The following is a 17,129-nucleotide window of genomic DNA, read 5'->3' on the forward strand; positions in this document are numbered from 1 at the left end:
GCCAGTGCTGGGCCAGGCAGAAACCAGGAATCAGGATCGTCACCTGGATCTCCCACGGGAGTGGTGGGGCTTAAACACTTGGGCCTTGTTCTGCTGCCAGCCCCTGAACTTTAAATTTTTTTTTTTAATTTTGTTTATTTGAAAGTGAGATATAGAGCGATCTCTTCATTTGCTGATTCACTCCCCAAATGACTGCAACTGTTAGAGCTGGGCCAGACTAAAGCCAGAAGTCAGGAGCTTCTTCGGAGTCTCCCACATGAATGGCAGATTCCCAGGTACTTGGGCCATCCTCCATTTCTTTCCCAGATGCAGGGAACTAGATTGGAAATGGAGCAGCTGGGACTCTAATTGGCACCCATTTGGGATGCCAGTCCTGCAGGTGGCAAGTTAACCCACTGTGCCACAGTTCTGGCCCCAACTAAGCTATTTATTTATTATTTAAAATATTTTTTTTATGTATTTGAAGGGCAGAATGACAGAGAAAGGAGAAGACAAAGAAAAAGAGATCTTCCATCCATTCATTCACTTCCCAAATGACCACAATGGCTGGGGCTGAGGCTTGGGCATGTAGAAGCCAGTTGCCTGGAGCTTCTTCCGGGTCTCCCACGTGGGTGCAGAGGCCCAAGCTCTTAGGCCATTTTCCATTGCCTTCCCAGGCATGTTAGCAAGAAGCTGGATTGTAAATGGAGCAGCCTGGTCTCAAACTGGTGGCCATATAGGATGCCAGTGTTGCAGGCAGAAGCTTAACCTGCTAATGCACAATGCCAGCAACCCCAACTAAACACTTTATTTATTTATTTATTTATTTTTAAAGATTTACTTTATTTATTTGAAAGAGTTACAGAGAGAGGTAGAGACAGAGAGAGAGGTCTTCCATCCTCTGGTTCACTCCCCAAATGGCTGTAACAGCCAGAGCTGTGCTGATCTGAAGCCAGGAGCCAGGAGCTTCTTCTGGGTCTCTCACATGGGTGCAGGGGCCCAAGGATTTGGGCCATCTTCTACTGCTGTCCCAGGCCACAGCAGAGAGCTGGATCAGAAGAGGAGCAGCTGGGACTCGAACTGGCGCCCATATGGGATGCCATCGCTTCAGGCTAGGGCTTTAACCCGCTGCACCACAGTGCCGGCCCCCCAACTAAACACTTTAAAGAAACTATTTTAAGTATACTTAAAGGGCTAAGGAAACCATGGACAAAAACAAAACAAAACAAAAACTAAAGGAGAAACCAACATAACAAGTTTTCACCAAACAGAGGATATCAGTAAAGAAGTAGAGATTACAAAGAGGAGCCACACAGAAATCCTGGAGGGGCTGGCGCTGTGGCGTGGAAGATTACACCTCTGCCTGCAGTGCCAGCATCCCATATGGGTGCTGGTTCAAGTTCCAGCTGCTCCACTTTCTATCTGGATTCCTGGTAATTCACCTGGGAAAGCAGTGGAGGATGGCCCAAGTACTTGGGCCCCTGCACCCACATGGGAGACCTGAAAGAAGCTCCTGGCTTTGGCCTGACCCAGCCCTCACTGTTGCAGTCATTTGGAGATTGAATCAGCAGATGGAAGATCAATCTCTCTCTCTCTGTCCCTTTCCCTCTCCTTTTCCCTCTCTCCTTCACTCTGTATTTCTGCTTTTCAAATAAATAAATAAAATATTTTTAAAAAATCTTTGAGTTGAAAAGTACAAGTGGAATAAAAAATTCTTTAGAGTGGTCCACTAGCAGATTTGAGCAGGCAGAAGAACCAGTGGACTTGAAGATGAATCAGTTGAGATTATCGAGTATGGGAAACAGAAAGAGCACAAGAGACAAAGGACATTTTGTGAAGATAAATGCTCAATTCATCCAGTAGTTACAGCCATTATGAACGCATATAACCCAACAGTAGCCCGTAGTATGAAGCAAAACCTGACAGAATTAAAGGGAGATGTAGATGTAGTTGAGAATTTGGTAACCTACTTTCTATAATGGATACAACAACTAGACAACAAAGATTAATGAAGGATTTGAACACTGTAAACCTAACTAGACCTAGCATGCGTTTGTAGAGTACTCCACCCAACTATATAGCACAGCAGACATTCCTCTCAAGTGCACAAAGAACATTGTCTGTCTTTAGACCATATATATTAAGCCATACTGCAAGTCTCAACAAGTTTAAGAAGATTGGAATCATAACAAAGCATTTCTTCCAGCCACAATAATATGTACTAAAAATCAGTTAACAGAAGGAAAACTGGAAAATTCAGAAGTATGTAGAAATTAAATGTACTCCTGACAAATAGATGAAGAAGAATCAGAACATGGGAGGTACTTAGAGAGGAATGAAAATGAAGGCCGGCCGGCGCCGTGGCTCACTAGGCTAATCCTCCGCCTTGCGGCGCCGGCACACAGGGTTCTAGTCCCGGTCGGGGCGCCGGATTCTGTCCTGGTTGCCCCTCTTCCAGGCCAGCTCTCTGCTGTGGCCCGGGAAGGCAGTGGAGGATGGCCCAAGTGCTTGGGCCCTGCACCCCATGGGAGACCAGGATAAGTACCTGGCTCCTGCAATTGGATCAGCGCGGTGCGCGCCAGCTGCGGCGGCCATTGGAGGGTGAACCAATGGCAAAGGAAGACCTTTCTCTCTGTCTCTCTCTCTCACTGTCCACTCTGCTTGTCAAAAAAAAAAAAAAGAAAAAAAGAAAAAAAAAAAAGAAAATGAAGGTCGACATACCAGACTTGATGGGTACAAGCTATGCTCACAGGTTAAATTTATAGCTGAAAATGCCTATATTCTTCAGGGTTCTCCAGAGACAGAACTAGAAGGTTATGTATATATAGATAGATGACAGGACTTACTAGGAAACTGACATGATTATGGCAGCTGAGAAATCCCACAGCAGGTTGTCTGCCAGACCAGAGAACTTGGGTTACCAGCAGTATGATTCAGTCCAAGTCCAAAAGCCTAAATCAGGAAAGCCAATGGTATAAGTCTTTGTTCAAGGCCTAAAGCCTGAGAACCTGGGGAGGAGCTCACTGGTTTAAGTCCTGGTGTTTGGACACGCCTGGATTCTAATGTCCGAGGCAGGAGTCAAGTGTATCCCAGCTTGGGGGTGGGGAGAATTTACCAGTTACCCTCATTTGTTCTGTCTGTTGCTCCAGCTGGTTGGATGGTGCCCACCCACATTGAGGGCAGGTCTTCCCTACCTGGTCCACTCAGACTCACACTAACATCTTCTATAGACACACAGAATAGAATGCTTTTCTAGGTTTTTAGCTGCTCCTTAATTCAGTTAAGTTGACATCTGAAATTAAGTATCATAATGCTTATGTTAAAAAAATAAGATTTTGGAGCCGCTGCTGTGGTGTCTCAGGAAAAACTGCCAGTATCTCATATGAGTGCCAGTTTGATACCCAGCTGCCCCACTTCTGATCCAGCTCTGTGTTAGACTTAGGAAAGCAGTGGAGGATGGCCCTGCACCCACGTGAGAGACCTGGAAGAAGCTCCTGGCTCTAGGCTTTGGCCTGGCCCACCTCCAGCTTCATCGTTACAGCCATTGGGGGAGTGAACCAGTGGATGGAAGACCTCTTTTTCTCTCTCCCTCTGCCTCTCTGTAACTCTGCCTTTTCAAAAAAAAAATTTTTTTTTTTCATTTTTTTTAAATTGAGGTGGTGTTAGTATTCTCTTCATTTTGATGCCTGTTCCATGAATTGCAGGACTTTTTTTTTTTTTTAAATGCTGTGCCCCTGGGACCGGTAGAACTTTCTAGATAAATGCTTTTGTTTTTGTTTTTAAGATTTATTTATTTTGAAAAAGAGAGAAAGAGAGATCTTCCATCCACTTGTTCACTCCCCAAATGGCTGCAGCAGCCAGGGCTGGGCCAGGCTGAAGCCATAAACCAGGAGTTAGAACCAGGTCTCCCACATGGGTAGCAAGAGTCCAAACACTTGCCATCTTCTGCTGCTTTTCCCAGGCCATTTGCAGGGAACTGGATCAGAAGTGGGCAGCCAGGACATTAACTGGCACCTCTATGGGATCTAGGCGTCACAGGTGCAGGTGTCACAGGTGGCTAGTTACTTTAAGAACCAAAGCTGTCCTCACTCACATGCAAAAGGCATTTCTCCCCAGCTAAGAACTAATAGACTAGATTGATTTAAAGTTTTTTCAACTCTTCTGTGGTTTTAATTTAGCTTAGAGTTTCTAGATTCTTTGTAGAGACATGAAATTAGAATTTTGTGTTTTATGTTCCAGTGTGAATGGTTTCAGTAGCTTTCCATATAATATCACAGAATTGCTTGCTTGGCAATTTTGGCACAGTGGGTTAAGCCACTGCCTGCAATGCTGGCATCCCATATGGGAGTACTATTCGAGTCCTGGCTACTCTGCTCCCAACCCAGTTTTCTGCTAATTTGCCTAGGAAAGCAGTGGAAGAAGATGCCAATGCTTGGGCCCCTGCCACCCATGTGGGAAACATGGATGGAGTTCCTGGCTCCTGGCTTCAGCTCGGCCCAGCCCCAGCCATTGCAGCTGTTTGAGAGAGTGAACCAGTGGATCTCTCTCTCTCTCTTTCTCCCTCTGTCTCTTCCTTTTATTAGTCTGCCTTTTAAACAAATAAACAAACAAAAAATGATGCCTTTGAGACAGGCAGATCCCATATTAGAGTGTCTGAATTCGAGTCTCAGCTTCCCTGCCTCCCATCCAACTTCTTGCTAATGCACACCCGGGAGACAGCAGCTGATGGCTTAACTGCTTGGGTCCCTGCCACCTATGTAGGAAACCCAGATTGAGTCAATCTCTCTCTCTCTCTCTCTCTCTCTGTGATTTTCTTTCTGACTTTCAAATAAATAAATAAATCTTTTAAAAAAGAAAAGTTTCTTGGGGCTGGTGCTGTAGCATAGTGGGTAAACCTGCTGCCTGCAGCATTGGCAGCCCATATGGGTGCTGGTTTGAGTCCCAGCTGCTCCTCTTCTGATCTAGCTCCCTGCTAATGCACCTGAGAAAGCAGCAGAAGATGGCCCAAGTACCTGGGCCCTCTGCAGCCACATGGGAGACCCGGAAGAAGCTCCTGGCTCTTGGCTTTGGCCTGGCTCACCTCCAGCCATTGTAACCAGTTAGGGAGTGAACCAAAAGATGGAAGAGTTCTCTCTCTCTAACTCTGCCTTTCAAATAAATAAATACATCTTTAAAAACAGATCTTCTAAATTATCTGAAAAATACAAAATTGAAAATGCTTATGTCTAATTTCACACAAGTAGGAAATACCTTTTTAAATGACTTTGTAAAAGCATCACACATATAAATGTATAGAACAATGTAAAAAAATACCTAATTTACTCATTAATGGAAAGCCAAGGGGTTGGTGCTGTGGCTTAGTGGTAAAGCCTCCACCTGCAGTGCTGGCATTCCATCTGGGTGCTGGTTTGAGTCACGGCTTCTCCACTTCTGATCCAGCTCTCTGCTATGGCCTAGGAAGGCAGTAGAAGATGGGCCAACTCTTTAAGCCCCTGCACCTGTATGGGAGACCTGGAAGAGGCTCCTGGCTCCTGGCTTTGGATAAGCTCAGCTCTGGCTATTGTGGCCATTTGGGGAGTGAACCAGTGGATGGAAGACCTCTCTCTCTCTCTCTGTCCCTGGCTCTCTATAACTCTGCCTTTCAAATAAATAAATATTTTTCAAAGATTTAATTATTTATTTGAAAGTCATAGAATTACACAGAGAGAGGAGAGGCAGAGAGAGAGAGGTCTTCGATCTGATGGTTCACTCCCCAGTTGGCCGCAACAGCCAGTGCTGCGCCGATCCGAAGCCAGGAGCCAGGAGCTGCTTCTGGGTCTCTCATGTGGGTGCAGAGGCCCAAGGACTTGGGCCATCTTCTGCTTCCTCAGGCCATAGCAGGGAGCTGGATCAGAAGTGGAGCAGCCGGGTCTTGAACCGGCACCCATATGGGATGCTGGTGCCTCAGGCCCAAGTGCTTGGGCCCCTACACCTTTGTGGGAGACCTGGAAGAAGCTCCTGGCTCTTGGCTTCGGATCAGCACAACCCTAACCATTGCGCCCAATTGGGGAGTGAACCAGTGGATGGAAGACCCCCCCCCCCTTTCTGTAACTCTCTCTCAAATAAATTTTTAAAAATTAAAAAAATATATATTTATTTATTTATTTGAAAGGCAGAGTTACAGAAAGAGGAGAGACAGAAAGAGATCTTTCACCTGCTAGTTCACTCCCCAAATGGGTGCAGCGGCTGGGGCTAGGCTGGTCCCAAGCCTGGAGCCTATAGCTTCTTTTGTTTCTACCACATGGGTAGCAGGGATCCAAGTACTTGGGCCATCCTCTGCTGCTTTCCCAGGTATATTAGCAGGGAGCAGAATAGAAGTGGAGCAGCTGGACGGTAAACAGGCACCCATATGGGATGCTGGCTTTGCAGACAGAGGCTTAACCCACTAGGCCACAATGCTGACCCTGAAAACATTATACAAAGGCCATCAGCTCTACACTAGAGGTGGCTGTGAAATCATTCTTCAGCTTCTTCTGTGGCAATCAGGTCAGGGTTTAAATGGAATGGATTTGATCCTGGTGGCTATAAGGACATGATTATGTGTTATTTCTGCTTGAATTAGTTTATTGACTTCTGAAAAAATACACTGCAAATTTAATAAGTCATTTACCATGCCAAATGCAGTATGTTTCTTTTTATTTAGTCCTGAACAATGCCACAGCATACTTACTGCTACTGTCACCATTTTATAGATGAAGAACCTGGGGCTTAGAGAGCTTAAACAGTTTGTTCATTGTTGCACAGTTAACCCGTGACAGACTAGGACCAACCTGCTGACAACAAAGCCTTCTTGATCCCTGTAGTCCTATCCATAGCTCCTCAGGTGTCTGACAGCCTATTCAGTCTCTTAACACTGGATGGGTAATGGAAGGGCATTCCTCCATTTTTAACTGATATACTCTTTTTCCAGGGTAATTATAAGCTTGATAGCCCTTATAAATGAATTTTCAGGTGAAAGTATAATTTAAGGGTCCAGAGTTGTGGTACAGTGGATTAAGATGCTGTCCGAGGTGCCGCATCTCATATGGGCACTGATTCGTGTTCAGGCTCTACCACTTCTGATCCTGCTTCCTGCTAATGTGCCTAGGAAAGCAGGCGAAGATGGCCCAAGTGCTTGGTCCCTAGCACCCACATGGGAGACCTGGAAGAAGTTCCTAGATCCTGGTCAACCTGGCCCAGCTATAGCCATTCTAGCCCTAGACATTGAGGCCATTTGGGGAATGCACCAGTAGTTGGAAGATCCGTCTGTCTGTCTCTCTTTAATTCTGCCTCTCAAATAAATAAATCTTTTTTTGAAAAGGTATAATTTAAAGGGCTGGTGTTGTGGCATAGTGGGTAAAAGCTACTGCCTGCAGTGCTGGCATCCCATGTGGGCACCTGTTCAGGTCCTGGCTGTTCCACTTCAGTTCAGGTCTCTGCAATGGCCTGGGAAAGCAGTAGAGGATGACTCAAGTCCTTGAGCCACTGCACCCATGTTGGAGACCCAGAAGAAGCTCCTGACTCTTGGCTTTGGCCTGGTCCACTGCTGGCCGTTGTGGCCATCTGGGGAGTGAACCAGCAGATGGAAGACCTCTCTCTCTCTCTCTCTCTCTCTCTGCTTCTGCCTCTCTGTAACTCTGCCTTTCAAATAAGTAAATCTTTTTTTTTTTAAAGTGTTAAGAGGAATTTAAATAAGCATCCTGTAGTTTGTTTTCTTTCCTTTTTTTTTAAATTTGAGAGGTAGAGTTAGACAGTGAGAGGCAGAGACAGAGAAAAAGGTCTTCCTTTCATTGGTTCACTCCCCAAATGGCTACAATGGCCAGAGCTGCGCCGATCCAAAGCCAGGAGCCAGGTGCTTCTTCCTGGTCTCCCACGCGGATGCAGGGCCCCAGTCATTGGGCCATCTTCTACTTAACCAGGCCATAGCTGAGAGCTGGATTGCAAGAGGGGCAGCCGGGACATGAACTGGCGCCCATATGGGATGGTGGCGCCGCAGGCAGAGGATTAACTTACTGTACCATGGCACTGGTCCTTGTGGTTTATTTTCTTATCAGTGATGTTTCAGTTGTGATAAACCCAAATTGACATTTTATTTTTCAGGTCCTAAACATGCAACTTTCGGATGGAGGACAAGGAGATGTCCCTGTTGATGAAAACAAACTCCACGGTAAACCTGATAAAACCTTGCGCTTTTCCCTCTGCAGTGATAATCTGGAAGGCATATCTGAAGGTGAAGGGTTACTTCATTCAAGGAGTTGTGTGATTCAAGTAATGTTTTGTGTTCTTTAAAGGAGCCTTATAAATTAGAATTATACTATCTGTGCCTCTCACTGAAGAGAGTAAAAATTTTCCTTTAATGAGCTTGAACAGCTGACTGTGAAGATTGTTTCCTAAATAAAACTAAGATAGTGAGAGGCCTTTGGTCATATAAAACAGAGAAAATCTAAGTCTTCTTTCAGACTTAAAAATAGAATAACAAGTTTTGTTTCTCTATATTAATATATACCAAAGCTTATAGAGCTCCTTTAGAAGGATGTAATGCATGTATAAATGGGAAAAAAATAGATGTATTTGTATTTCAGGATGTTGTATATAATTTTAATGTCCTTCATTTCTTTATTCACATATCCACACCTTTATGAAGCAGAATATAATGCTAATAGGAATAAAAGAGAAACATTTTTTTAAAGATTTATTTTTATTATTTGAAAGACAGAGTTACAGAGAGAGGTAGAGACAGAGAGAGAAGTCTTCCATCCGCTGGTTCATTCCCCAAATGGCCACAATGGCCGGAGCTGAGCTGAGCTGAAGTCAGGAGCCAGGAGCGTCTTCTGGGTCTCCCACATGGGTGCAGGGGCCCAAGGACTTGAGCCATCCTCTACTGCTTTCCCAGGCCACAGCAGAGAGCTGGATCTTAAGAGGAGCAGCCGGGACTCGAACTGGTGCCCATATGGGATGCCGGCACTTCAGGCCAGGGCTTTAACCCGCTGTGCCACAGTGCTGGCCCCAAAAGAGAAATTTTTTTTTTTGACAGAGTGGACAGTGAGAGAGAGAGACAGAGAGAAAGGTCTTCCTTTGCCATTGGTTCACCGCCTAGTGGCCGCTGTGGCCGGCGCTCTGCAGCTGGTGCACCACGCTGATCCAAAGCCAGGAGCCAGGTGCTTCCTCCTGGTCTCCCATGGGGTGCAGGGCCCAAGCACTTGGGCCATCCTCCACTGCACTCCTGGGCCACAGCAGAGAGCTGGCCTGGAAGAGGAGTAAGCGGGACAGAACCTAGCGCCCCGACTGGGACTAGAACCTGGGATGCTGGCGCCGCAGGTGGAGGATTAGCCTATTGAGCCATGGCGCCGGCCAAGAGAAAATTAAAAGCCAAGAATGTGAAGTGACAGTATATCATTTTTGGAGATGTTTATTTTCTACTTGAAAGGCAGAGTGGCACAGAGAGACAGAAAGAGATTGACGTCTGCTGGTTGATTCCTCAGATGCCCACAACGGCCAGGGCTGGGCCAGTATGAAGTCTGGAACCCTAAACTCCCTCTGGGTTTCCCACATGGGTGGCAGGGGCCAAGCTAACAGGCCATCGTATCTGCTTCCCAGGATGCATTAGCAGGAAGCTTGACTGAAAGTCAAGGATGGGGCTGACACTGTGGCAAAGCGGGTTACTCAGCTACCTATGGTGCCAGCATCCCATCTGGATGTTGGTGTGAGTCCCAGCTGTTCCATTTCCAATCCAGCTCTCTGCTAGTACGGCTGGGAAGACAGTTGAGGATGGCCCAAGTACTTGGGCCCTGCCCCCCATATGGGAGACCTGGATGGAGTTCTTGGCTCCTCCTTTGGCCTGGCCCAGCCCTAACTGATGTGACTGTTGGGGAGTGAACCAGTGGATGGAAGATAACCCACTTGCTCACTCACTCTCTCTAACTCTGTCTTTTGGATAAATAAATAAATCTCACAAGGAAGAAAGGAAGGAGGAAAGAAGGAAGTTAAGAGAGAGAAGCAGAGGGAAAAAGAGAAGATAAGGTAAGAAAGAAGAGCCAGGAAGAATCAAACCTGTGCTCTAACATGAGCTGCCACATCCCAAGTGGTAGCTGAATCCCTGTGCTACAACTCTTGCCCCCAAATTTTTTTTAGTAAAAAGAAAGTTCAAATTTACAATTGTTTAAAAGTAAACAAAAAATGTGATAACTTCTCCATTTACTAACCTTTTAAAAAAATCACATAAGTATTGTATGTCATTCTAGAAAATGCAGAAAAGAAATACATTTATCTGTACTCTCATCATCCTCTTAATTACAGCTGACATTTTGGTTTATTTGTAGCAAAATTAGATTTATGCTATTTTATGTCCTTGTTTGTTAATGTAACACTAACACTTCTTTTTGTAATTTTACAATCTTAATTTGTTTTAGGACTTATTTTATTTATTTGGAAGGCAGAATGACAGAGAGAGGTAGGGATGGAGGAAGAGATTGAGAGATTGAGATCGTCCATCTTCTGGTTCACTCCCCAGATGGCTGCAACAGCCAGGGATAGGCCAGGCTGAAGCCAGGGTCTTAAGTACTTATTCTGTCTCCTGCTGCTTCCTAGGCACGTTAGCAAGGATTGGAAACGAAGCAGCTGGGATTTGAACTGGTTCTTGGATACGCGATGCAGCATTGTACCCACTGTGCCACAACGCTGGCCTCTACATTCTTAATTTTTTTTTTTTTTTTTTTTTTTGGACAGGCAGAGTTAGACAGTGAGAGAGAGAGAGAGAGAAAGGTCTTCCTTCCATTGGTTTATCCCCCAAAATGGCCACTACGGCTGGTGTAATGCGGCTGGCACGCTGTGTGATCTGAAGCCAGGAGCCAGATGCTTCCTCCTGGTCTTCCTTGTGGGTGCAGGGCCCAAGAACTTGGGCCATCCTCCACTGCCTTCCCGGGCCACAGCAGAGAGCTAGATTGGAGGAGGAGCAACTGGGACAGAATCCAGTGCCCTAACTGGGACTAGAACCCTGGAGTGCCGGCGCCGTAGGTGGAGGATTAGCCTATTGAGCTGTGGCGCCGGCCTACATTCTTAATTTTTAATGGCTGTTTTCTTTAACTTCAAATGAGCATATCATAATTTATTTCAATATCTTATGAGTAAGCATGTATATTGCTCCTATTTTTCAGATATTATAAGAAGCTCTGTAGCACGTAACCTTAGACTAATTTTTGTTTAGTGACTTAGGATAAATTCCCAAAAGAATAATTGCTGGCTCAAAGGGCATGTATATTTTTAAGGTATAGATGCCAAATAAAGGGATTTTAATCAATCTTTAGTTTCTTATCAAGGCATGGAAACTTGGGTGATAGCTCATGGCTGTTTTAAAAGGATAACTCATTATAAACATTTCCTCAGGTCCTTCAAATCGCTCCAATTCAGTATCCTCTCTAGACCTGGAAGCAGAGTCTGTGTCAGAACTAGGAGCAGGACCTTCTGGAAGCAATGGTGTTGAAGCTCTACAGCTGTTAGAGCATGAGCAAGGTAAAATGAGGTTGAGCATAATTTCCCAAGCAGTAAATAATTCCCCGATTGCAGGATACACAATGTTTGCATATAAGTTGACAGTTCAGTCAAGAGAATAAATTTCAGATGATTAACTAGGGACCATTAAACTTGCATTTATTCATGGTTCCTTGAGTTCTTAAAATGTTTAATTGATAAGTCAATTGTTTAGGCTTAAATTACATAGAATAATTAATGTGAATTACTTTACATTCTGTAATATTTGGTATTTCAATTCTGTAATATTTAAGGGATAGAATGATAAATACTCGGGGTCAAGGAACTTAGAATAGGGACAGAATGGTACACAAATGATTAAATGTATGTAAAAGTGCTTTGGCAATTTTGAGTGAGGGATACATGTGGTTGAAAGGATAGAGAAAAGTTTATTGGAAGAAAATACCAGCCTTAAAGTTTGGCTTATATTGCAGCTGGCAGAAGTTGGAGACAGGTTATTCTAAGAGAAGGATGAGCAAGTTAGAAAGGTGGAAAACCACAGTACTTGTTCAGGGATTGTCGAGGGAAATAGGTGAAGTGAGGACTGAAAAGTGCGTGGATCCCTGTAGTGGAGACAGGAAGCCTGTACTTTAGTCGCAAGCCAGAGGTAGGAAAGTATTTAGTTAGAGGGGAGGAGAGGGTGATATCCTTTTGTGCTTTAAGATTAATCTGAGAAAGTTATTTGAATTTGCCCACTAAAGACCACTTGTTTAGGAAAATATGCCCTCAGCCAGCTTTGAGGCAATAATTCTTTACTTTAGCATGAATCAGCCAGGCAGCCTTTAAAAATTCATTTACCAAGTCTCAATGTTTAGAAATCCTTGTTTGGACCATTTTTAGAAAGGAAGAACATTGCCCTTAGAGTGTGTTTGGCTTAAATAAAACTGTATTTTCCTGGATCCATTTGTAAGTGTTTCAATTAGGATTAAAATAAGAGAAACCTAAAGTAACATAATCTTACAGCAGAAGCTGAATGAATATTACCTTGTTAACAAGCTTTCTGGGTACATCTGATATGGTTGGCATTCTACATTTTGTGAAATGTTAAAATGTTGACTGAGGGAAATTGGTCTGCAAAGGAGAGAGAACTCTAGAATGCAGAGGGGAGTCATCTAAGTCAACTGAAAAACATTTTGTAATATGGGTTTATCAGTTAACTATTGGCATAATAGTGTTATATAACAGACCACCCCCAGAACACTGATTTTTGCTCTTAGGTTTATGGATCAGCTGGTTGGTTCTTGATCTGGGCTAGGCTCAGTCTTGCATTCATGGTTGGCAGTGGTCAAATAGGGCTCTCTGCTATTTTTAAGTAGGGGTTCAGCTGGTCAAAGGGGAGCTGACTTGGCTAGTGAGGTCTAGGAGGGTACTACGTGCTTAGTTTTGGTAAAATGTACAACTTGAAGTTCAAAGACATCAAGTTGTTTAAAGTTGAATGATAGCCTTGCTGCCCTTTAAAATGCTTAATTTTGTTTCCAATAGCAACAACACAAGATAATCTTGATGATAAGCTAAGGAAGTTTGAAATTCGTGACATGATGGGACTAACAGATGACAGGGACATATCAGAGACAGTGAGTGAGACCTGGAGTACAGATGTTTTGGGAAGTGACTTTGATCCAAACATCGATGAAGATCGCCTACAAGAAATTGCAGGTAACTGCTATTCAGTATTCTGGAACATTGATGTTTATTATTATTATTATTTTTTTTTTTTGACATGCAGAGTTAGACAGAGAGAGACAGAGAGAAGGTCTTCCTTTCCGTTGGTTCACCCCCCAGATGGCTGTTATGGCCAGCACACTGTGGCCGGCGTGCTGTGCCAGTCTGAAGCCAGGAGCCAGGTGCTTCCTCCTGGTTTTCCATGCGGGTGCAGGGCCCAAGCACTTGGGCCATCTTCCACTGCACTCCCGGGCCACAGTAGAGAGCTGGGCTGGAAGAGGAGCAACTGGGACAGAACCAGCTCCCCAACCGGGACTAGAACCCGAGTGCCAGCGCCGCAGGCAGAGGATTAGCCAAGTGAGACGCGGCGCCATCCAATGTTTATTCATTTCTACTCACCCTTCATGGGAGGGAGTGTTAGTGTCTTGACGCACACAATGTTTGTGTTAGAACTCACTGGTAAACTCTGATAAGTGTATAGAACAAGGTGTAAGGCGTATGGATGTTTACTGCACTTAAATACAGGTAATATTTTTCAGCTTCACATTTTATTTCCACTGATCCCCTAACATGAGAAAGGTGTTTTTTTGAATTAGCTTCTTGTCAAGTCTTGTTTGTAGGGCATGTGCATGTTTAGTCTGTGATGAATGTATTCTCCTCCTGAGACTAAACACCTCATCTTAAGATGAAATTTTTTTTTTTTTTTTAAGATTTATTTATTTATTTGAAAGTCAGAGTTACACAGAGAGAAAAGAAGAGGCAGAGAGAGAGAGGTCTTCCATCTGCTGATTCACTCCCCAGTTGAATGAACGGCCGGAGATGCACCGAATCAAAGCCAGGAGCCAGGAGCTTCTTCTGGGTCTTGCAAGCGGTTGCAGGGGCCCAAGGACTTGGGCCATATTCCATACTTTCCCAGGCCATAGCAGAGAGTTGGATTGGAAGAGGAGCAGCCGGGACTTAAACCGGCACCCATATGGGATGCCGGTGCTGCAGGTGGCGGCTTTACCCGCTACGCCACAGTGCCAGCCCCTAGATGAAATTTCTTATAGATTATAGCCATAAAATCTTTTTAAAAAAGATTTATATATTTATTTGAAAGACAGATATATAGAAAGAAGGACACAGAGAGATCTTCTAAATTCTTACTTAATTTTCATGAAAGCCTCTGGCGGGAGATGGTATCACCCACTGTATCCACAAAGAAACTAGTTCAAAGAGGTTAAATTTTTTTTAAAGATTTATTTGAAAGTTGGAGTTACACAGAGAGAGAAGGAGAAGCAGAGGCAGAGGCAGAGAGAGAGAGAGAGAGAGGTCCTCCATCCGATGGTTCACTCCCCAACTGGCCGCAACGGCCGGAGCTGCGCCAATCCGAAGCCTCCGGATCTCCCATGTGGGTGCAGAGGCCCAAGCACTTGGGTCATCTTCCACTGCTTTCCCAGGCCATAGCAGAGAGCTGGATCGGAAGTGGAGCAGCTGGGACTTAAACTGGTGCCCATATGGGATGCTGGCACTGCAGGTGGTAGCTTTACCCACTATGCCACAGTACCAGCCTCTAGCTATAAAATCTTATTGAAATAATGTGTACCAAAGTTCTCTAGAAAAAAAAGCGATTCAGGGGCTGACATACTGACATAGTGGGTAAAGCTGCTACCTATGATGCTGGCATCCCTTGTGGGTGCTGATTCTTGTGCTGGCTGTTCGCTTCTGATCCAGCTCCCTGCTAATGTATCTGGGAAACTAGCAGAGGATGCCCAAGTGTGTGGGCCCCCACCACCCACGTGGCAGAACAGAAGTCCTGGTTCCTGACTTGGGCCTAGCCCAGCACTGGCCATTGTGGCCATTCGGGGAGTGAACCGGAAGATAGAAGATTTCTCACTCTCTGTTTTCTCTCTCTCTTTCTGTAGCTATGACTTTCAAAATAAAGAAGTTTTTTTTTATTCAAATCCAAAGGTTAACCAGTTTTTTTTTTGTCAAGTTTATTGAGGTACAACTTACATATTAAATTTCACCCTTTTTAGGGTATTGTTTTATGAACTCTGAAAGATTTATTATATCTTTTTTTTTTTTTTGGACAGGCAGAGTGGACAGTGAGAGAGAGAGACAGAGAGAAAGGTCTTCCTTTGCCATTGGTTCACCCTCCAATGGCCGCCACGGCCAGCGCACTGTGGCCGGCGTACCACACTGATCCAATGGCAGGAGCCAGGTACTTATCCTGGTCTCCCATGGGGTGCAGGGCCCAAGCACTTGGGCCATCCTCCACTGCACTCCCTGGCCACAGCAGAGAGCTGGCCTGGAAGAGGGGCAACCGGGACGGAATCCGGCGCCCCGACCGGGACTAGAACCCGGTGTGCCAGCGCCGCAAGGCAGAGGATTAGCCTAGTGAGCCGTGGCGCCGGCTATTATATCTTATAACTACAAGCTTCATTTTTTTTCTTTTTAAAAAATATTTATTTGAAGATTGCCGGGAGAAGGAGAGAGAAAGAGAGATATCTTTGATCCAGTGGTTCACTCCCCAAATGGCCACAATGGCGAGTGGTGGGCCAGGGCTCAGGCTGAAGCTGAGAATCTGGAACTCCCACATAGGTGGCAGGCGTCCAAGCACTCAGACCATCTTTCTCAGCTTTCCCATTGGCAAGGAGCTGGATCTGAAGTGGAGCATTTAGGATTCAAACTTATGCTCTTATATGATGCTGGTGTTGCAAGCAGTAGCTTAGCCTGCTGTACCACTATGGTGGCCTGTACATTTTCTTTTTATTGATCATTATTTTAAATGTGTTTATTTATTTTAAAGACAGAGTGGAGGAGAGATAGGGAGGTATCCTCCATCTACTGATTTACTTCCCAGATGGCCACAACAGCCAGGTCTGGGCCAGACTGAAGCCAAGAGCCAGAAACTCCATGCTTGTCTCCCACACGGATGTCAGGGGCCCAAGTACTTAGGGCAACTTCCACTATTCCAAGCACATTGCCAGGAAGCTGGATTGGAAGCAGAGCAGCTGGAACTTGAACCTGTGTCCTACTGTGGACTGCCAGCATGACAGGTGCTGGCTTAACCTGCTGTGCCACAACACTGGGCCCTTCATTTTCTTTTTAAACATGGAACATTTCAAACAAATACAAAAAAATGTATTGAGTCCATTAGACCCAGCTAATTGCTTCAACAATTAGAAATACATGGCTGTTGTTTTTCTGTTTTCCCAACCACTCCTCCATTATGTTTAGGCAAATCCCAGACATTATTTTACTTGTAATTATTTTGTAGTATATCTTTGAAAGGTAATTTTTTACCAGAACATTTTGCCATTTCCATACACTAAATTAGAATTATATTTTATTAATTTAGTCAGAAGTAGAGTAGCATTCTAATACTTGAGTATTTTAACATGGTCATACAGTAATGGTTAATCCTTTTTTTAAGATTTATATTTTATTTTATTTGAAAGGCAGAGTTACAGAGAGAAGAGGAGAAAGAGAGTCACTGGTTCACTCCCTGAATGACTGCAATGGCCAGGGCTCGGCCAGGCCAAAGCCAGGAATCGAGAACTTCTTCTGAGTCTCCCACGTGGGTGGCAGGGGCCCTGCAACTTGGGCCATCCTCACTGTTTTCCCAGGCACATTAACAGGGAGCGGGATCAGAAATGGAGCAGCTGGGACTTGAACTGGTGTTCATATGGAATGCCGCTGTTGCAGGTGGCAGCTGATTGCGCTATGCCAGAGTGCCAGTCCCAAAAGATTTCTTTTTTTTTTTCCATTAAGATTCATTTTTAATTATCTTTATATACAGAAGATCAACTTAGTATATACTAAGATTTCAACAGATTGCACCTACACAGACACACAAAGTATAAGGTAGTGTTTGAATACTAGTTTTACTGTTAATTCGCATAGCACAGTGCATTAAGGACAGAGATCCTGCATGTGGAGTAAGTGCTCAGTGATGTTGA

General features: G+C 44.6%; 1 protein-coding gene across 10 annotated transcripts in view; it reads left to right on the forward strand.

Moving 5' to 3' along the window:
• The window catches only part of GAPVD1 (GTPase activating protein and VPS9 domains 1), a 106,074-nt gene that overhangs the window by 51,360 nt on the left and 37,585 nt on the right, over nt 1-17,129 (forward strand). For 6 of the 10 annotated variants that reach the window (XR_011382064.1, XM_051836384.2, XM_017350061.3 and 3 more), the window contains 3 exons: nt 8,098-8,227; nt 11,380-11,505; nt 13,006-13,179. Coding sequence is in view for 8 of the 10 variants with exons in the window: in XM_051836384.2 (XP_051692344.2) it covers nt 8,098-8,227; nt 11,380-11,505; nt 13,006-13,179 (430 nt within the window). In the remaining 2 variants the exon portion in view is untranslated. The remainder of the gene's footprint in view (nt 1-8,097; nt 8,228-11,379; nt 11,506-13,005; nt 13,180-17,129) is intronic. The other 4 variants (XR_011382065.1, XM_017350059.3, XM_051836670.2 and 1 more) reach the window with 1 other exon arrangement.

Source organism: Oryctolagus cuniculus, chromosome 1 (genome assembly GCF_964237555.1).
Source record: "Oryctolagus cuniculus chromosome 1, mOryCun1.1, whole genome shotgun sequence".
In the NCBI taxonomy this organism is placed as follows: Eukaryota; Metazoa; Chordata; class Mammalia; order Lagomorpha; family Leporidae; genus Oryctolagus; species Oryctolagus cuniculus.